At 38.3% G+C, this 22,734-nt stretch overlaps 1 protein-coding gene across 1 annotated transcript in view; it reads right to left on the bottom strand.

Moving 5' to 3' along the window:
- Positions 1–19,150, bottom strand: part of kif5aa (kinesin family member 5A, a) — a 45,223-nt gene extending 26,073 nt beyond the window's left edge. The window contains 6 exon segments of the mRNA XM_020940841.2: positions 2,407–2,462; positions 2,551–2,599; positions 4,215–4,319; positions 4,883–4,956; positions 5,184–5,271; positions 18,629–19,150. Of these exon segments, the coding sequence (XP_020796500.2) occupies positions 2,407–2,462; positions 2,551–2,599; positions 4,215–4,319; positions 4,883–4,956; positions 5,184–5,271; positions 18,629–18,757 (501 nt within the window). The 5' untranslated portion in view covers positions 18,758–19,150.
- Positions 19,151–22,734: the final 3,584 nt, after the last annotated feature.

Here is a 22,734-nt window from a genome sequence, read left to right as displayed (position 1 = left end):
TTCATTCAGTAGTATTTCTCTTTGCTTGACAAGAATTAGTACTGAAATAATTTTTGGCAACAGAACAAGTATTATACCACAACATTTAAGAAAACTAGTATTTTTTCCACTTTAAATGAGCAAAAAAAGTTGTACTATAATCAAATTGTGAATTATTATAAACACTTTTTATGTTAGACTACTCATTGTAAACGAATGAGAACTTCGCACATCAATTACTTGAGATGGGTGTGTTGGAGATGTTTGCCTGATGAAGGCCTTGTGCTGAAATGTTTGTCCTAATAAATCTCACAATTTGCAAGTAAGACGGTGTGTGGGATTGTTCTCCGTGTTCTTAGAGACTACTCATCTTAAACATAGCTATATTTAGGGTTAGGTAAGTATTTTTTAGATAGTTTTTTATAATTGTATTTTGTGGTTGGACATGGGCAGCAGACACAGGTGGGTCCGGTCAAGCAGAAGTAAACAACAAGGCCAAAAATTCAAGTTAATGCATCTGATATAAAAATGTATTCAACAGATAGCATATGTACTCTAGTTTATGAAACTGTTTACCTTTTTTTCTGTACCATTTTTGGTTCTAAAGTTACATATGTTTTAAACAGACCATGTATGAAACATGGAACAAAAAATATTTCCCAAATTTCAAAGACCTGCAAATCATGTAAATAAATGGATGTATTTCATCATATCTTGTGTTATTCCATCTTTGAACTGTTGATGAAGGTACATGATTTAAAAAAAAAAAAAAAGTATTTAAAATGATAAAAATTTGCTTGGAAGGACTGACATATTTTATAGAAATAGTTTCCTTTCATTTTGAAGTAATATTAAAGTATTCGGAAGAAAAAAACTGACAAATTATGCAAAATCATGCACCTTCTACTTGTTTGCACAATTTTCCCTCCGTTACTTTTCCCTCTGTTACCATGACCTTTCTTAATAAAAAATCTCATTACTCAAAAAGTAAGAGGTTTTTCAACCTAATCTTGTACCATATGGTAGAAAACTATATGAAGCAAATATTCAAACCAGTTTGTTAAGGATATGTAAGTAAGAACCGGTAGTTATCACTGTTTGTATTTATTGCCCAAAAAGTGCTGCATATTTCATTCCCTCCGTTACCGACATGAGTTTTTAAATTTTTTGTCAACAACTTGAAAGAATATCACAGGTTTAACTTTACCCTGTTGGAGTGTTAACTCTTTCCTACATTCTGATACTTTACTTCAGGGGTGTCAAACTCATTTTGGTACGAGGGCTTTACCAACCTACTTTGATCCCAAAGGGGCCGGATCAGAAAACTCATGACATATATGGCCCCAAAAATAGCAATAAGTTCAAATATTTGTGCAGAGAAATTCAAATCTATTACAGAAATCTTTTTTTAATTTATTAACTCTTTCTTTTACAAAATATTATAATATTATGAACAACCTGAAACTTTAAGAAAAATGCAATTTCAACACAATGTTTTAACATTAACTTGTATGCAAATAGGAATAAGTCAGTGTTTCGTGGAAAATCCTGCACTCGGCTCCACTTTTCTCATTTTTGACATTTTTCTGATGAGGGTGTCACGGTCAACAGTCAAAACGATCGTCCTTTAAGAGCATTTGGAAAGAGAGAAGTCTTCATTTGTGCTGCTCTGGTGGGAGGGGCCACGTACAGAGGCTCTGGAGACGCTGCTGTGCTAAGCGGCGCAGAAAATTACCAATATTTTAATAGAAAATATAATTACAACATTTTTGTAGAAAATAAGCCGAGGGCCAGATTAAAGGTCTTGGAGGGCCGGATTTGGCCCCCGGGCCTTATGTTTGACACCTGTGCTTTACTTATTTCAATAGTCCCTCTAGTTTCTGAATAAGAGACATTTGAATGTAAAGAATCTGCCCCTGTTTCCCTCCGTTACCACTTGACCAGACCCAGGTACTATCCCACTAAACCAATTAATAATTAGAAAAACATGAAAGCTGGTTATTTGCACTTTTACATTTTTTAGTTTTGAGACAATAATGTTACGATCATAGTTTATTTTCACTGTATTGTAATGTTTAAAGCAATATTAAGAACACATGAACTGTCATGGAATGTTTTCTTCTTCCTAGGGGGCGTGACAGAAAATAATTGAGAAGCACTGCTCTAATTCAAAGAAATATGTTGTAACAATGGGAAGGTTAGGGTTAGGCTTTATTGGATCTATTCAACTGTAAACGATTTACGCTGCTGGTAGATCATTTTCAACGGGGCAGCCCATTTTGACAGAACACCGGGCCCCCGCATTTCTGACGACGGGCCTGGCTGAGATACTATCACTTTTTTTGGATTGTTTTTAGATTACAGAATGTACTATTTTATGTGAAACCTGGAAAAAACAAGGAGACTTTACTATTTTCTTTGACAAACCTTGACGAAGGGGACGCGGTTCTTGTCCTCATGCACAGACAGGTTGGTCTTGGTCACTGAAACGAGCAGAAGATTTGGTCAGAACAAATCAGCCTCGAACTAACATAATTACACTTTAACTAAATGAGATCGATCGTCTCTCACCGTCCAGAAGGTCACGGATCTTGTCCATGTAGATCTCAAAGTACGACACCTGAAGGAATCGGGGAAAGTTTCACATTAGGGCATTAATGCAGGTTGTGTTCATGAATCTAATGTGAACTTTATCATGTTATTGCAAGGGAATAGGTCTCAAAATGGACTATATTAATCTTGAGCACTGTTGGGCAAGTTACTTTAAAACTTTAATGTGTTATTTATGACTTGTTATTGTGATTTCAAAGTAATTTGTTACATTACAATATTACTGCATTTAAAATGTAAAATATTACACGACTATTACAGCACTTTAAGTTACTCTCACCAAAATAACTGCTGAAATTTTACGCCATATATGGACTGAACCTGGACTAAACCAGAACTGAACCAGGACTGAACCACGACAAAGCCAGGACTAAACCAGGACAAAGCCAGGACAAAACCAGGACAAAACAGGGTCTAAACTAGGACTAAACCAGGACTAAATTAGGACTAAACCAGGACTAAACCAAAGCTGAACCAGGACTGAACTAGGTCTAAACCAGGATTGAACCAGGACAAAACCAGGACTGAACCAGGACAAAACCAGGACTGAACCAGGACAAAACCAGGACTAAACCAGGACTAAACCAGAGCTGAACCAGAACTGAACCAGGACTGAACCAGGACTGAACCAGGGCAAAACCAGGACTAAATTAGGACTAAACCAGGACTAAACCAAAGCTGAACCAGGACTGAACTAGGTCTAAACCAGGATTGAACCAGGACAAAACCAGGACTGAACTAGGTCTAAACCCGGACTGAACCAGGACAAAACCAGGACTAAACTAGGACTAAACCAGAGCTGAACCAGAACTGAACCAGGACTGAACCAGGGCAAAACCAGGACTAAACTAGGACTAAACCAGGACAAAACCAGGTCTAAACCAGGACTGAACCAGAGCTGAACCAGGACTGAACCAGGACTAAACCAGGTCTAAACCAGGACTAAACCAGAACTGAATCAGGACTAAACCAGGACTAAACCAGATTTGAATCAGGACTGAACCAGGTCTACACCAGAACTGAACCAGGACTAAACCAGGACCAAACTAGGACTAATCTTGGACTAGAACATGGAATCTAGGACTGCCCCTGAGAGAAACTCTGAGCGCGATTGGGCGTCAGCTGTGTTTAGCTTCACCGCTGCTGATATCAAGGTGATTTTAGCGAATTTGTATGAAGAAAAACGAAAAACCCACCACTTCAATCCAGGTTAAAAAAGCTTTGTGATGCGCGTTACTCACATTTGTACAGAGTAAAATATTAACACTTTTTTCCCTGTAATGCCACTTTACTGCGTTACAGCAAAAAGCAACACATTACAGTAATTTGTTACTTTTATAACACGTTACTCCCAACACTGATCTTGAGTTTAAATAATGTCACCACTTTTTATTATTATTGTAAGAATTGGATTGTAAGAAAACAATTTTTCTGACAAAAAAAAGACGTTGAACTTTGTGCCAGTTTTTGTTTCATGTGGATTTCCCCAGTGATTACAGAAACATGAACCATAAAACAGGTCAAACATCAGTTCAGTCTGAAAGTAAAATAGTCCATTGTTGTGGAAATAGCCGTGACAGATACAGATGTAAACTCTGAATATTATGAATGAACACGAGTCAGACCTTGATGTGGAACTCCAGGTTCTCGTCCATGGCAAAGATGTGGTTGAAGATGTCCTCAGCGATACGAGGGATGATGCCCATCTGGTGAGGGTCATGGAGTTTACCCTGGAAAAGAAGCACACAGGAGGATTAACACTGAGGTGCAGGACAGTCAGTACAGTGTTAAAGTTGACCTCATATCTGTGTCACCAGGTACAGTATGTTCAAATCGAATATAACTTTGACTGATAAGTATAATATCAATTACAAAACACTGGATATTATGCCAAGTTGTTAAAATGTTGGGGGACTCTTTCCGACGGACCGATCAAGCGGCAAGTGAAGAAGAAGAACTACAACATGAAAAGTAAAGGAACGGAGAAGCTGGAAATGTAAGTAAAAGTAATTTATTGTTTTATCATTATTCGTTTCACATTGTAGTTCTTCTTCTTCACTTGCTGCTTGATCGGTCCGTCGGAAAATTGAGTCCAGCGGTCACTTCCGTTGTGGCTTTTTAATGTGTTGCGGCATTTGCGTTTGTGTTGTGGCGTTTGTATTTGTTGCGGCGTTTGCATTAAAATAGAGTCCCACGGCCAATTGTGGCTTTTTTTGGTTTGTTGTGGCTTTTTCTTGTGTTGTCGCATTTGTATTTGTTGCGGCGTTTGCTCTCTCTCGGCTTCCGTACTTACCTCCATGGTGTGGGTCTTTCCAGAGGAGGTTTGTCCGTACGCAAAGATGGTGCCATTGTATCCTCCCAGCACATCTGAGGAGACACAGAGGACAGAGGACACGTGAAGAGAAGACGCTGGGAGGACGGTGGGGGAGGGTGAGGGTAATCAGTGAAGTGGATGTGAGTGACTGACTGTTTGCCAGGAGACGGGGGATCTAGCAGTAAAGGTTTACAGCCCTCATTACGGTAATAAGTGTGTTTGTGAGTGAGTGGGTGGTTGTTTGGGTGGGGGCGGCTGGATTGGTTTGTGGGGGACTGACCCTTGACGATCTGCTTGGCGCTGGTGTTGTAGACCTGCTCCTGGGTGGTGTTGGTGGGGAACACTCTGTCAAACACGTACGACTTCCCCTGGACACACAAAATGGAAAAGAAATGTTAGAGATCGACAGTTTTAATTCACTTTTTCACCATTTATCGCTATGAAACCCTAATATTTAACAGCTCACGTGTCGTCCCCGGTGAACCAAATCCGTCTTTTTAAACAAACCAGTGAGTTAAAATGAAAACGGAAGAGACATAAAGCTCGAGGAGGTTAGTGGAATGTCAATTTTAGACTTGAGATGTCGACAAAACTTAATGATCCACATGGGAAATTACTTGGACGCAGTAGCTTCACACATCACATTGCATCATCTACTGTTTTCTCTCTGCGTTTGAACCATAATGACGAAACCAGTTTGGAGCAGATTTGGAAGATTTCAAGTAAATTCACTCTCTCTGCACTTATTAATACGTTATAAATAAAATTATCACCATTGCAATATCAACTGATACAATAACTATCGTAACTACTGAATACATATTGTGTTTGTGTCTGCTTTAGAGTTATAATCTATGACACTCGGGGATTGTTTTGTTATTGTTTACACATTTTAAATCACAATATATAAAACCACTTAATAAAGAAACAGGAACGCTGACTTGAAAAATGGGGCGCCATAGTGGGAAATTATGGTAGTGAGAAGTGGATTTTTATCATTTGTACAGATTGACAAAATTAAATTGTAGAAAATGGAGCAATTCGGTGTCATAAAAATAAATAATTAAAGATGCCTGAAACATGCATGAATCACTACGAATACAACTTCAGGTGAATAAATGGTGAGAGGAAACAACTCTGAAAAGGAGATTCTGCGTAATAGATCTGATTTACGAATATATATTTTGATATATTTGATATATATTTTGATTGAACAACATTATAATTATAATTACTAATTTTCACATTAACCTCTTAATGCCTGAATAGATGTATAGAAAAAAATGTTTTGTGTGTGTTTTTGCCTTTAAGTAGATGGTAAATTCAACAGGGATTATTAATTTGACTATAGCAAAAAAGATAAATAAATAAATAGAAATTTGGGTATGTTGCAAGTTTGCCACAATAAGATACAAGAGCTTGCCAAAGGGTCCTCGGAAGGTCCTGTACATGCATGAAGCGGCACTGGGGGAATGTATCTTGATCCAAAGGATTTGTTGCATAATTGTGACAGTCGACATTAAGAGAGGTTCAAGAACTCCTTTTATTCATATTTTATGATCTGTTATTTTCTCGTCACAAACACACCTGGAGTTGTGTTTTGTTTCATTCACACGCTGAACACACAAACCCTCCAGATTTAGGCTGAGCTCTTCTATCAAACAGAAAACACTGTTCCACCTTGTGATGTCATGTGGTAACAGGAAGTGCTCCACTGAGTTTTTAGCCCTACCAGCTTGTCAAAGTCTGATCCCCCTCAGATGTCAGGTCAGTATTTGGATGGGAGACCGCTGGGAAAATCAGGAGCCACGGGGGAAGCACAAACATTTTAATCATCAAAACGGTGAAAATGTCAAATGAGTCACAATCCGTGTATCATTCGTTCATTTGTTTTTCAATATAAAACCAAAAATAAGAAAATGAAAAAACTACAGTTTTCTTCATTATTTGTCTCCAAACCCAAAATGAAAAAACAGATAACGATTCTTTTTTTATTTTCAGTTTTCGATTTTGTGTTTAAATGAAAAATGGAAAAAACAGTTTCCCGTTTACGTGACTTCTGTGACTCCGATGCCGGACTGAACCAGTACTGATCCAGGACCAGAGTGGGACCAGACCGGGACTGAGACCGGGACCAGAGTGGGACCAGAACGGGACTGAGACCGGGACCAGAGCGGGACCAGAGTGGGAAAAGACCGGGATCAGAGCAGACTCCGAGCTTTGACTCCGAGCCAACGCGGGGTCCAAGCCTCATCTTCGAGCTCCGGCTCGGCCGTGGGCACTGATCCTCTGGTCTGGTCCCAGTCTGGTCCTGGACTACTCTCGGTCTCAGTCCCGCTCTGGTCCTGGTCTGGTTCCGGTCTGGTCCCGAACCTGGATGAGTCCTGGTTCAGTCCGACATCACAGTCACAGAAGTCACGTAAACGGGAAACAGTTTTTTCCATTTTTCATTTAAACACAAAATCAAAAACTTAAAAAACAAATCATTATCTGTTTTTTCATTGTGGTTTTGACAAATAGACAAATAATGAAGAAAACTGTTGTTTTTTCGTTTTCATATTTTTGGTTTTATATTGAAAAACGAATGAACAAATGATACACGGATTTGTCACATAAACAATTTTCCTTTCTCTAAACAAGCAACAAAACTGTAGCTCTGTAACAAAATAATTTCAGAAAATCTACAAAAAAATTATTTTGGGGATCACATTAAACTATACAATATGTCGATATTTTGATATTTTTGCACATCTTTAGTGGTTTGGAGTGAATAAATAATGTTCAGTAAAGCATCTTTGAGTGTCCAGAAAAGCGTTATATAAAACTGATACATTATTGTACACCTTCACTAGAATCATTTGGATTATTTCAATCCAGGAATTACCAATCTCTACTAAACAAAAGGTAAAAGAAGCTGTTGAAACTTGAAAACTACAAGTTTAATGACATCATAAGGTGGAAAAGAGCAACAGAACAGTGTTACTCAGGCTTGTGTGAACGAAACAAAACACAACTCCAGCTCTGTTTTTGAGGAGATAATAACATTCTAACACGTCTTAAAGCTCACAAGAGTCAAATTTTGCGATGTAAGACCTTTAAAACAGCTGTAATGTCTCGAGTTTATTGTTTACTTTATTGCGATATCTTAAACAGTAATAAATATCATGTTTCAAAATTATTTTAAAGGAGCTGGGATTATTTATTAGCAGCTCGTCTAACAGTCAGTCCATTAGCGGGAGTCACAGTGAGTGTATCGAGCGCCCCGGTCATCTGCTTTATGATGTATTGATGTCTCATTTAGCCCAATCAATAAATGGGCTAAAGAGGAAACAGGGGGAGAGCAGGGGATGATGGGAAATGGAGTCATGTCTACTCTACAGTGTGTATGAGCAGATTTTGGCTCATCCTCGGTCGACAGGTAAACAAAACAACAAAAATAATAATATTACACAAGTACAAGGAGAAAAAAGTGGACCAAGAAATGACTCAAGTAAAAGTAATTAATGCGGGAAACTAGTACTCAAGTAAGACTAACGTAAAGAGTAATTAAATCATCAAATCATGAAATAATTCTGACAGTACTCATGTCAAAATACTACTTCTCTGAAAATCTGTTGCAGTTCCTTTAATATCTCAGTGGTTTTAGTGATGTTTTAGGATTTCTTAAATTGGAAAAGTTTAATATTGCAACTAAGAATTCAAGAAAATGAAGAAAAATTTGAACAGAAATGAGGCTCGTTTATGGAATACTGCAAATCATTAAAAAAATCTGCTCCATCCCCTCTGCTCTTTCTCTTCCTTTGATTTTATTTTTTATCATCATCATTATTATTGTCTTTCAATTGTTTCTTTTTATTTAATTTCTGATATCTGGATTTGACACTCATTATCAAGATTTTTTTTTTTTTTTTTTTGAAAAAAAATAAAAAATAAAAATAAATAATAATATAAATATAAATAAAATAAAATTTAAAATAAATAAAATTATAAATAAAATAAATCTCGTATAAGTATACTGTAATTCCTTAAAAAAAAAAATTGATAAGAAAAATAATTTCATATTGTTAACAAAAAGCTTGTAAGAAGAGCAATCAAAACTTTTACTCAATTAAGAGTTACTTTAATAAAAATATTACTCAAGTAAATGGTGTGAACAGATACTGGCTCATCCTCAGTCAACAGGAAAACAAAACAAAAAAATAATAATATTACCAAAGTACAAGGAGAAATTACAACTCAAGTAAAATGTAAAGAGTAACTGTTCATCGTCATTAAATCCCCAAATCATGAAATAAAACATATTCAAAAGTTCAAATCATTTGGTAAAAATCTTGTTGGAAGAGAAATCAAAACGTTTACTCAAGAGAGAGTTACTTCAATAAAATATTACTCAAGTACATGGTCAATAAAGTGGCTGATGAGGAAACAGGGGGAGAGCAGAGGGAAATGGAGTCATGTCTATTCTACAGTGTGTGAGCAGATTGCACGGTGACCGTTAGCACTTTCGTCTCACAGTAAGAAGGTTCCAGGCTTGAACACCCTTTTTTTTTTGTGTGTAATTTTGCCTGTTCTCCTTGTGTCTGTGTGGGTTTTCTTTGGGTGCTCCATTTCCCCCCATCAACCCAAAACATGCACAATAAAAAAAAAAATCCTCCAGCTAAGGTACACTGCAAAAATCTTGGCCAAAATTGAAGATATGAACACTTAAATCTATCAGAAAATGACCTAAGAGCAGTGAAATTATCTGTCCATGCATCAAGTTATTTTAAAATAAACGACCTCTAGACTAGAATTACACAGACTCAGAACTAGATAATAAATCTGAAAACAAGATGAATAACCTGATAGAAGTTTTAAATCTTGGTACTGTCATGATAATACGTTTTGAAGTGTGATATATATTTGTTAAAGGTGCTTGTATGGGTCAGAAATGCCTCAAAAAACTCTCCCTCTGACTGTGAGTGGGGTTGTTTCTCCACAGATCTGACCTGTAGCTTGGTCTGGTTTGGTCTCCATGAAGATAGAAAGGTTTAATGCCATACTGTGGAACATTCTAGACAAAGCATTGGACTCTCCACCAGAAAAGTTACACAACGCACCTTGGAGTGAGGAATAACTTTGGACCAAAACTAGTTATCAAAATGAGCAGTGTTTAGAACCGCCCCATCTGGAGATTTTCTAATTATCAGTGAGTGTAGAAGTCGTAAATATGAACAGTCCCTCGTCTGTGGTAAAAGCCGGTGTGGCGTGTACTGTCTCTGAGTCTCTGAGTGCACTGGACTTTGCATTACATTGTTTACACTGGACCACAGACGCACATTAAAGCTGCACTGTGTCACTTTTCTGATAAAAGAGATGTCATCGCTTTGTCTGGAGTTTTCCACAGGGTGCCAGAGAGCAGAACTCAACAGAACAAAGAGCACACAGTAGTATAATCCATGGGTTTCTGAATGATGAAAAACTTGGACTGTTGCCATAGAGATTAGCATCACAAAGGAGAAATACAATTCTGTCAACTGGACAAGAAAACTGATAAGCTGCGAAACGTATTCAATCAAAAATATTTTTGTCCAGCTGACAGAATTGAAATATTCCTTTGCGATGGATCCAGCCTGGACAACTGAGGGATTACACAAACAGAGAGATTAGCCATTTAAAATAAAATATCCTTGATTTTTTCCTATTTTTGAATGGGAAAATGTCCTCAAAATGTTACAACATCAGGAGTTAGCCAAGTCTAATCCAGGTCTGAATCAGGTCTGAACAAGGACTAAAGAGAGTCTACACTGAGGAAACATAATTAATTGTTATCAAATTGAAATTGCAATTTGAAATGGACGCTATTAGTAAATCACAAATGCTGCCGTTTTTGAAGTACCATAATTTCCTTCTCAAACAACTAAATCTTTTATTGGAGGGTTGGTCTGCAGCATGGACGTTCCGGATGTGCCACACAAACTCCCTAATGGGCGTTTCCTGTAGCGCGTAATCAACCAGTCAGAAAGAGTTTTGCACCTGTCTGCTTTTTCGCTTCTTTTTGGCAAAAGTCTAAACTGTGTACAGTCGAAGCAAAGCAGCAACAGGTGTGTTTCATGAGAGGTTATGTCCGTAAGTATCATTTATTTATACAGTTTGAGCAATTCCTACGTCATGTTAAATGTACATAAACAGAATGATGATCAGAGCCTCTGACAATGAAAGCAACCAAGTTCACAAGTTTAGTTCAAGATAACATGGCATGAGCCTTAACGTTAGTATTGACAACTAAGTCACTATAACAGGTTAGGCACTCTGCTTTTGGGAAACACTTTGGATAAAAGCGTCTGCTAAGTACATAAACATAAACCCCTGGCTAGCTGTAGAACTACGGCTATGCGGCTTATCAAAAGCTGTACATTTAACATGACATTGGAATTTATTTATTTATTTGAGACAGGGACAGCGCACAAATTTTACATTAACCTTGACAGCAGAGATGCATTGTACCAGGTTGTAGCACCAGTGATCATTTCCACCTGTTCATTCATTGATTGATTGTATTTAACTGACCTTGGCTATCAACTGTTCTTCCTGGAGTTGCTCAAACTGTACAAATAAATGATACTTATGGACATAACCCAAATACAGCGTTAACACTAGTACTTTCATGAATGCAGTTTTTTCGTATCCAAATGATTGCACTTACAGCAGTAGACCTACTACTGTGCTGAAAATAATGAAGGAAGTATTGGCAGTACAATATATTGTAGATTTTTTTATTTTTTGTTTGCCGTTTCTACCCGCTCAAAGTCATGTATAAAGCAAAGTGTAATGTGTTACCTGTAAATATTCAAAGACTGAGATGAGAACAAGCCACGACAATTTAAAAGGAACCTACATGTTTAAAAAAAAAAACAGATTCAGAACCGAGGTTATGGAGTGAAGCATCACTGTGAAAGGAGTTATGGAATAGTCTTGACAAAGAAATAAAAGAATCAAGTACAATGATGACATTTAAAAAATACATAAAATCAAATGCAATGTGTATGTATGAAAAAGAAAACTAAGTTGTTGTGCATAATGGTGAAGATTACTGTTTGCAATTGATCAGTAATTGTGCCTGAACTGATTTGGAATGTTTAGTATCGGTGTTGATGTATTGTCTTTCTCTACTTTCTGCTCCTTTTCATTCATTTCATGTGTGTCGGATGTTGTGACACTCTCAATGTCTTTTTATACTTTATGAATGAAATAAATAAACAAATACAAATACAAAAATGGGAAAGAAAGAAACAGCCATTTATGCTCCGCAGACCGACGATATTGTCTTATTCCGCATACAAACTGCCGACCCTGTAGTTTAGATCTGTACAAACCTGCTCTGCAATGTGATTCTTGCGTTATAATAAAACAACACTCAGGCACACACCACTTTCATACTTGGCAATGTGAGTGAAGTGTCTTGCCTAAGGACACAACAATGTTTTTTTTGACACTGGTGCACCCCTGTGGCACCTAGAATTCCCAGCAGTCTCCAGTTTTAAACCAAGTCTCTGTAACAACTCCGCTGCAAAAAATGCCCAAAATGTAACATACAAACACTTAAATCTATCAGAAAATGACTTAAAAGTAGTGAAATTCTGTCCATGCAGCAAGATTAATTTACTTGACAAGTTATCTTAAAATAAACAACCTCTAGAAAAGAATTAAGCATCTCAGAAAAGTCTCTGTAAACAAGACGAATAACCTGATATACGTTTTAAAATCTTGGCCAGATCAGAGAAATTTGCAGCGTCCAAACTAAAACCAAGGACTAAACTACAGATGCCAAGACCAATGAGATAAATCCATTATAACGGACCATGACGTCACGCTCCGGTCTGATACAGATCTACACGTCACCTAGCAACAACAGACACAAAATCTAATCAAAACTAATTAACCAAAGGAACGAGCTAATGGATTCTGCTCACACGAGAATCTGACACACACACGAGAGAGAGAGACGGAGCAGGAAATCACAGCGTACACACAAAAAAGACAAAGATTAGAATTGGGATTTGGTTTTATCTAATTCATACCAGATCATAACATTTCCCTGTCTTCCTAGAACTTTTATTGCTAGTCAGAAATGCTCCATAGTGTGGCATTAAACGTATTTATCTCACATGTATTCAGTTCCAGGTCATCGCAAAAAAAAAACAACAACACACTGAACATCAAGCATCTTTACTGTACAGATCTGAGCAGTAACCAGTGTTGGGAGTGTTACTTTTAAAATGTATTCCCCTGCAGATTACAGATTACACATCCCAAAATGTAGTTTGTAACGTAATCCATTAAATTACTTAAAGTGAGTAATGTAATCTGAATACTTTGGATTATGAATAAAAAGACCAGTCTTTCCTTAAGCATATTTTAAAAATTATTGATAGAGAAATTATTTTTATATGAGATCACTGCTGCTTTAAATTATGTTCACCTACTGTTAGTGTCATATTGTTTAGACCTGGTTTTACTCCTAGTTTAGTCCTGGTTTAGTCCTGCTTTTAGTCCTGCTTTTAGTCCTGGTTTAGTCCTGGTTTAGGTCCTGGTTTATTCCTGGTTTTAGTCCTGGTTTATTCCTGGTTTAGTCCTGGTTTAGTCTTGCTTTTAGAACTGGTTTAGTTCTGGTTTAGTCCTGGTTTAGGTCCTGGTTTTAGTCCTGGGTTTAGTTCTGGTTTAGTCCTGGTTTAGTTCTGGTTTAGTCCTGGTTTTAGTCCTGGTTTAGGTCCTGGTTTTAGTCCTGGTTTAGTCCTGGTTTAGTCCTAGTTTAGACCTGGTTTAGTCCTGGTTTAGTCATGGGTTTAGTCCTGGTTTAGTCCTGGTTTTACTCCTGGTTTTAGTCCTATTTCAGTCCTGGTTTAGTCCTGGTATAGTCCTGATTTAGTCCAAAATATGAAAACGTCACCCACCATCACCCACTGCCTCTCAATGCCATCCGCGACCACCCACCGTCACCGTGTAAATCTATACAGCTCCACTAAAGAGCTCGACAGATCCCAGTGCTGACGCTCGAATGACGTCACCACAACAAGAGCAGGAAAAATGTATGGATCTGATGATTTCATAAACACACGTCATTTATTTTCTATACTGGCTTCATCTCCTACTTACAGAGAGTAAGAGTAAAAGTGGAGTGTTAAAATTGACTCTCACAGAATCAATTTTAACATTTTCTCAGGGTTTATATGAGTCCAGTCTGTTAAACATTAACATTAACATGTTCAACATTTTTGGAAATGTTAATTAAGCATCACTGGACCATAGTTCCTGTTTGACCCCAAAATCAAGAGTTAAATTAATGTTTATAGAGTAAACAGACAACACTTTGAAGGGTTTTCCTGATTCAGCTAAACAACACACAGAGGTGTTTTATTTTTACACTTTATTTTAGTTAATTTAAGATGAAATTATGAACAAAACTAGTTCAAACTGGTCTACTCTCGCAGGAGTTTGAAGTGGTGGGTGAGAACAGACAAATTAACACTAAGAGAAGTTAAATTAATACTAGAGGAAGTTGAATTAACACTAAGAAATTTTAATTAACACTAAGAGAAGTTGAATTAACTTCAGCCATTTCAACTCAAAAATCCAAATAACCCAACTAAAACCACACTTAACTTTCAAATAGTTAAAATAACACTTTTTGTGTTAAAAACTACTCTGAAATATTTTACACTGAAATGTTAACCCTCCAGTTTTTGCTGTGTAGTAGTAGTACAAAGCAGTGGTCCAACAAACGAATAAGAGAAAAAAGTCTTAGAGACTCTTAACTAAAGTAGTAGTTTTCTCAAACTGTCTGGACGTAACATCTGATTTAAATTTATAAGTTAAAAGTCCTAAATTACACAAAACTGACTCCTGTGAGCTTTAAACAGTGTTATAATACTGTTAACTCCTCAAAAACAGACCTGGAGCTGTGTTTTGTAACTTTTATTTCATTCACACATGTCTGAGTAACTTTTTATTATTAGTCTTTCTACATCTACAAAGCTTAAATGCTCTGTTCCACCTTGTGATGTCATGAAGTGGTAGTTTTCAAGCTACTTTTTTACCTTTTGTTCAGTAGAAATGTGCAATTCCAGGGCTGAAATTATCCACATGATTGTAGTGAAGGTGTGTGGAACAGTGTTTTCAGTCTAAATGTGCAGGGTTTGTGTGTTAAATGTGTGAATGAAACAAAACACAACTCCAGGTCTGTTTGTGACGAGGAAACTACATTATAACAGATCAGAAAATGGTTTAACATGGGCCTGAATAATAGTTTGAATAATGTAAAGGCTGTTTACATAAAACAAGTTACAACTCCCTCCAGTAAATGGAAAATTCCTCCATCTGCAGGTGATAAAAACAACGACTAAATGCTGAAGTTGAGTCTGGGGCAGGTTTGATCAGGTCTAAACCAGGTCTAAACAGAACTAGTCCAGGTCTAAACCATGTCTGAACCAGGAATAAACCAGGTCTGAACCAGGTCTAAACCAGGACTAAACCAGGTCTGAACCAGGTCTGAACCAGGTCTGAACCAGGACTAAACCAGGACTAAACCAGGTCTAAACCAGGACTGAACCAGGACTAAACCAGGTCTAAACCAGGACTAAACCAGGTCTAAACCAGGACTAAACCAGGTCTGAACCAGGTCTGAACCAGGACTAAACCAGGTCTGAACTAGGACTAAACCAGGACTAAACCAGGTCTGAACCAGGTCTGAACCAGGACTAAACCAGGTCTAAACCAGGACTAAACCAGGACTAAACCAGGTCTGAACCAGGTCTGAACCAGGACTAAACCAGGACTAAACCAGGTCTAAACCAAGACTGAACCAGGTCTAAACCAGGTCTAAACAGAACTAGTCCAGGTCTAAACCAAGTCTGAACCAGGAATAAACCAGGTCTGAACCAGGTCTGAACCAGGACTAAACCAGGTCTGAACCAGGTCTGAACCAGGACTAAACCAGGTCTGAACCAGGACTAAACCAGGTCTAAACCAGGACTGAACCAGGTCTAAACCAGGACTAAAGCAGGTCTAAACCAGGTCTAAACCAGGACTAAAGCAGGACTAAAGCAGGTCTAAACCAGGTCTAAACCAGGACTAAACCAGGTCTAAACCAGGTCTAAACCAGGACTAAACCAGGTCTAAACCAGGTCTGAACCAGGTCTGAACCAGGACTAAACTAGGTCTATACCAGGTCTGGACCAGGACTAAACCATGTCTCAACCAGGTCTCAGCCAGGACTAAACCAGGACTAAACTAGGTCTATACCAGGTATGGACCTGGTCTAAACCAGGACTAAACCAGGTCTGAACAAGGCCTAAACCAGGACTAAACCAGGTCTAAACCAGGTCCTGAACCAGGACTAAACCAGGTCTAAACCAGGTCTGAACCAGGTCTGAACCAGGTCTAAACCAGGTCTAAACCAGGTCTGAACCAGGCCTAAACCAGGTCTAAACCAGGTCTGAACCAGGTCTCAACCAGGTCTCAGCCAGGACTAAACCAGGACTAAACTAGGTCTATACCAGGTCTGGACCTGGTCTAAACCAGGACTAAACCAGGTCTGAACCAGGACTTCCACAAAAAGTTAAAGTGCAATAAACAGAACCTCCAAAATGAGCTTTTATTTGAATCTATGTTTTGATTATAAAGTTTCACACCGGAACTTTAACAAAAATTACACATGTTATAAAAAACTAATCCAATTTATCCTTTGAATTTCCCGACTTCCTAATAAAGAAATGAGGAAGTCTGTCTCTAAACTCATTACGTTCCACTTTTCTGTCGTCTTTATTCCAAAACGTGAGGAGTTTATTGACAAAGAAACAACATTTTCCCAATAAAAGCTCCAAAATAAAATAAAAGGTTTTAAGTGGAAGTTCCCAAATCTCTGGGATGATTGTGCACTTAAACCTGCAGATGAGAAAAGCGTCTCTTGTTGCCAGATTGAGTGAGTCTGCATTTCTGAAACAGCAAGATAGAGTTTCAGTGTGGACAGGCTCAGCACAGAGACCATTTTGTACAGAAAAAAACGCTTATTCCTCCTTTGAGTTTAACAGAAACTACGCCACGTCACTGTGAACACTAACAGAAATATTTAACTATTTAACTAAAACCATAACTAGTACAGAGTGTGAGGGGTTTTCAGGTCCATGTGGAGATTTTGTTTTATGGAAATGGTTTTGGAGAAATGGGGAGACTAGAACCACACTCTTTTGTAGTCCAAGTCTAAACCAGAACTAAACCAGGTCCTCGCTAGGTCAGAACCAGGACTAATTCAAGACTGAACCAAGACTAAAGCAGGTCTGAAGCAGAGCTAAACTAGGTCAGAACTAGGTGTGAACCAGGACTAAACCAGGTCTGAAGCAGGACTAAACCAGAAATAAACCAGGATTAAACCAGGTATGAGCCAGGTCTAAACCTGGTCTGAACAAGGACTAAACCAGGTCTAAACCAGGTCTAAACCAGGTATGATCCAGGTTTAAACCAGGCCTGAACCAGGTCTAAACCAGGTCTAAACCAGGACTAAACCAGGTATGATCCAGGTCTAAACCAGGTCTGAACAAAGACTAAACCAGGTCTAAACCAGGTCTGAAGCAGGACTAAACCAGGACTGAAGCAGGACTAAACCAGGACTGAACCAGGTCTGAACCAGGACTGAACCAGAACTAAACCAGGTCTAAACCAGGTCTGAACCAGGTCTGAACCAGGTCTGAACCAGGTCTGAACCAGGTCTGAAGCAGGACTGAACCAGAACTAAACCAGGTCTAAACCAGGTCTGAACCAGATCTGAACCAGAACTAAACCAGGTCTCAACTGGGACAAGACCAGACTGGACTGAGACCTGCATTGGCTCTAAACCCTCCTAGTTTAGCACCCAGACCAAATCAGATTTCAGGATGACCACATCAAGGTCAAACAACAACTAAACTAAATAAACCACATCTATATATTACACTATTTTATAATTAATTTCCAATCCAACCCAAAACAAGAATATAGACCTAAAAACTCCTCCAAATCTGACCTTTTTGTCAACATATCTGGAAAAAACAGACATCCATATGATTCCCAAGAAGCAACTAAAACATATTTGTCTTAAAAAACACATCAAAACAGCTGATTTCCTTGTACCTTTTTACATTTAAATCTCTTTACTGAGTTTATCCTGCTCCAGAGTTGGTATATTTGCCTTAAAAAACACCTTAAAATCAGTCAAATTCTCGATCTATATCAATTTATAATTCAAAATATGTACGCTGGATCTATATATACTGTATTTTGTGGCTCAATGTGGTCTATTTATGTTGTATTTTAGTTTAAATTTTAGCTGTAGAAGGTCAAATAAATTGGATAATTTCTTTAATTTATAAATATTAGGGTTTCATTCAGGTATTTTTGGATTTTTGGATTTCATTACACTGTTATCGGCGTACATTTGGAGTTTTTTTGGTGGGATTATCCTGCTCCGTAGCTCGTGTGTCAATAAAAGTAGCTGTAGTATATTTGTACTTCAAAATACGTGATCAGGATTGTTCAGATTGCAGTTTTTAAATCGTTATCTTTATATTCCCACACCCATCCTCCCAGTGCACACAACAAATGGGTCCGGCGTCTGCTGATTTATTGATGAGGACTCTTGGGGCCGGCCTGCTGCTCCTTGGCCCACGTAAAACAACGAAATTACGCGCGATTTAGCCCCCGATTTGCACTCACCCCGATGATGACAGTGTCGTCTCCTTGGAACTTGGCGATGAACTGGTCCCCTCGTATGATCTCCGACTGGTTCAGCGGACGAAAGCGACACAGCACTTTAATGTTGCACTCCGATACGACGTCGGCCATGGCGCAGGTTCAGGATGCTGCTGTTGCTACACGAGAATGGGATGCGGAGCAAGAAAAGGCCCGAAGACGCAAAGACGCAAGACTGGAAAAAAGCGCACGAAAATCCGCTTTGGTTTCCCTCGGTTAACGAAACGAGGGCGCGCTGGCAATCACGATTTGACTTCTTTACGCGATGAATCCTCGTTGATACGCAGATGCTGGATGTTGTCGCAGTGACGTGCTGCTGAAATTCAAAGCGATGTCACAAATTTCGAAGCGATAAACCTACATAGTGGATTGGATGCGTGCGTAATTTGGCGTCCGGGCGCGCGTAAAAGGTCCGTGTTTCGGTGTTCGGGAGCGGTTTTCCGAGGAGGTAACGCGGTGATGGCACAGCTGAAGGACGGTCAGGGGATGCTGGAGGTTCTGATATGCTGACGGTGTGTCGGTGGGGTCAGTTTTGGTACGGTGCTGCGCCCTCTGTCGGCGAAGAGGGGAAGGGCGTGGTCCGCATCCCCGGCTGTTGTTAAAGTGGTACCCTCCGCAGCATCCTCCATCCTCCAGCTCCTCCGCCCGCACAGAGCATCAGGGACCGGGGGAAACGAGGGGAAACGAGGGCCCCGCGCCGAAGCTGAAGCTGTTGCATCACTTCCGTGTTTGTGTTTACGGGAAGAGCGGAGTGAGTCATGATGGGCTCAGCTTTTGTTGGCGAAGAGATGGAGGCGAGAGTTTAAGTGCGAGAATCATTGTTTGATTATTGTTAAACTTCCTGTTCGTTCTTTGTCTCGTTTAGTTCAGATTCATAAGCAGAAGCGTGGCATTTTTATTTGCTCATGTGTAAAATATTTAAGTGTGGTGTCTGTGTTAAAGTGACCGTGACGTCCTGCATGATTCAACGGAAATAAAAAGTTAAAACCACAGTCCGGAACATTCTCCAGATACATACATGGGTTTTATGCAAAAACTAGACTATAGTAACCAGATTATCAAAATAAAAAACTATGACACCACGGTTTTTCGTGGTTGGTAACAATAAAATTGTGAAACGAGTGCGTAATTAAGGAAAATCGTTGCACTGTTGGCCCTTCATGACGAACATATGAGTCAGTATAGTCAAATTTTCTCTGTGTTTTGGTCAATTTTAAGCAGCTTTTCTGTATTTTACCTAAAAAAAAAAAAAATTTATGGCTCTTTTTACTATTGGGAGGTATCAAATTGGTCCTTAGACTTAAACATTGTCCATTCTTAATTTACTTCCTGAGTCATAGTCGTAATCTGAAGGATTTCTGACATTTTTTCCCCCCTTATGGTCATTTTCATGCTCAGATTTTCTGTATTTTCCCTAAACAAATGGCAATCCCCTCTTTACTGTTGGCAGGGATCAAATTGGTCAAAAATAGGGACACCTGGGACATTTCTTATATAAAACTGGGACAAATCACTGGTTTTGTACAAATCTGCTGGAACAGGGGACACAGGACTCAAAACTGGGACTGTCCCGGGTAAATAGGGACGTCTGGTCTCCCTACCTCTGTATTAAAGTGACAGTGTGACGTTCTGCATGATTCAATAGAAATAGAAAGTTAAGAGCCACATTCCGGAACATTCTCCAGATAGAGGGTTTTATGCGCAGGGTGACCAGATTATCAAAATCAAAAACTGGGACATAATCGGTTTGGGATGGTTGGTAACGGAGGCGGGACCAAGTTGTTGTTTTGCAAGTCTCAAGTAAGTCTCGAGTCTTTGACGTCAAGTCCAAGTCGAGTCGGAATAGAAAAAGTTGAGATTTAAAAGTGTTTAATAACAGTAATTTTGTCATGTCGTCTGAACTGAAATGTACTGATCTGAAATGTTTTAAAGTAAAGATCAGTGTTGATGTTTTGTCTGGAAAAGGGAAAAGGAGCAGAGAACATAAGACGACTCTTCTTTCTGCTCCTTTTCCTTCATTTCTTGTACGTTTGATGTTGTGACACTGTTAATGTCTTTTTATACTTTGTGAATGAAATAAATAAACAAATAATAAATTCTCCAGATAGTTTTCTGCATAGACTGTGTGAAAAAAAGTGGACTGAGGGTGTATCAGCGTTTCATCTCCAGTCAAATTAATCTAACAAGGCTAGAAGTTATATCGACAAATTTCCATTTTAGAAATAGGAAATGAACAGACAAATAGCGAAATAAATACATTTGATACACGTAGAGCGAATTAATATGAACATTTAAGACTAAAATGACAAGGCTCACAGCAACAGTTACAGAGAAAAGGGAGAAAATGTTTCAATGTAAAGTCAATTGGAGTTGATGGAGCCAGAAGCGTGCCCATGTTCACTTCCAGTTAGGAATACGGCAGCTGGTGGATAAACTATTTCCATTATAGTCTAGTTTTATGTCTGTTGAAGTTTATATATGAAAATAAGCAGCAGGAGGCCCTTTAGGTCAATCAAGTGAATTTCAGTGTCATAAACACATCCAAAATGAAAAGAAAAACTTGCTGTTATTTAGGTTTATTTTAAGTTACATACTAGAACTTTCATCAGATGCTTTTTTCACCAGTTGATGTCACACATTCAAACACATTCCCTGCTCTCTTCTCCCCTCACCTGTCCTTTGTCCAGACTCACCTGTGGTCTCTGCTCTTCTTCTGTCAAGATAAAGCTGAACACATCAGAGTGCAGTGACCGTAGAGCACCTGGTGGTGAAACGTGAGAACACAAGTACAGGTTGTACAGTCTAATCAGAGATGGCAGCTTTAAATGGTCAGTAAAATCATTTTGGGTGAAGAAATAATACTTCACTCCACATACTTCAGACCTGGTGGTACTCGAACAGCAGGATCTTTTATTTGGTCGTAATTGGTGCAGAAAGTTTCAGACTCTGATGTCGCCTCTAAAAACTGTTAAAATAACACTTTAATATGTGTCCAAAGTGACAAACCTTTGTGTTATTCATAAACTGAACTATTATTTGAGGCAATCAGAATTCCCACTCTTTATCACTGACAAAATTTCAAAACTTTTCCATGACTTTTTCATGATCTAAAGTGAATTTTCCATGACTTTACGACACCTACATGTGTAGAATTGATCAGACTTTTAGGGCTAAATATGAAATGTTAAGCCTTTCCACTCACCTTATGGTTTACGATTATAGTTTTTTTAACATTCAAAATCCCGTCAGTGCATTTATTGTCGTCTCTTTTAAACAAAAGGCATTCAGAAATAATCATCATAGCCTAATGAGAACTTAACAGAAAGGCCTGGAAAATAACATTTTCAATTTCCATGACTATTCCAGGATTTCCAATATGGTGTCATTTTTTAGTTCATATATATATATATAAATATATATATATACACTACCATCCTAACGTTTGAGAAAAGCACACTTTTTCCAGCTTTTTACTGTTGACCAAAACGTATTCTAAACTTTTGATTGATGAAAGTGTCCACCTTTGGCAGATTTAACAGCTGAACACACTCATGGCTCATTCTTTTTACAATAAAAGTTCTTCCCAAGTCTGTTGCAGAAGTTTCCATAAATGTGTGGCACTTGTAGGTTGCTTCACTCTTCTGTTCAGTTCATCCCAAACCAGCTCGATGGGGTTTAAGTCTGGACACTGTGCTGATGGACACTCCAGGTTTTCAAACTTTACCATCTTGTTCTTTTTTCCTGAGGTAGTTTTGGCAGAGCTTGGACTTGTGTTCTGTTTTTATCTTTTTTTTTTTAACCTCTGTCTGTTCAGTTCTTACCTTTGTACCATTTCAAGCTCTTCATTGGACTTGCACGACTTTAGCTGCAATAAATAACTAGAAAAATTTGAGTGTTCTAAAACTTTTGAGCACTAGTGTTTTACTTTCTGCATATGAATCATACCTGTAGATTTATTTCAGACATGTTTTCTGTAAATATTTTAATATTAAATAAAAAGAAAACTCCCATATAAAAGAAAGCTACAGTCCACAATTTAATGGTCTTTTGAAACATAAACATTGAAAGAA

The sequence above is a fragment of the Boleophthalmus pectinirostris genome, unplaced genomic scaffold, assembly GCF_026225935.1.
Source record: "Boleophthalmus pectinirostris isolate CB_2022bp ecotype Guang Dong unplaced genomic scaffold, ASM2622593v1 HiC_scaffold_8, whole genome shotgun sequence".
Taxonomy (NCBI): Eukaryota; Metazoa; Chordata; class Actinopteri; order Gobiiformes; family Gobiidae; genus Boleophthalmus; species Boleophthalmus pectinirostris.
This window is presented reverse-complemented; position numbering and strand designations above follow the sequence as displayed.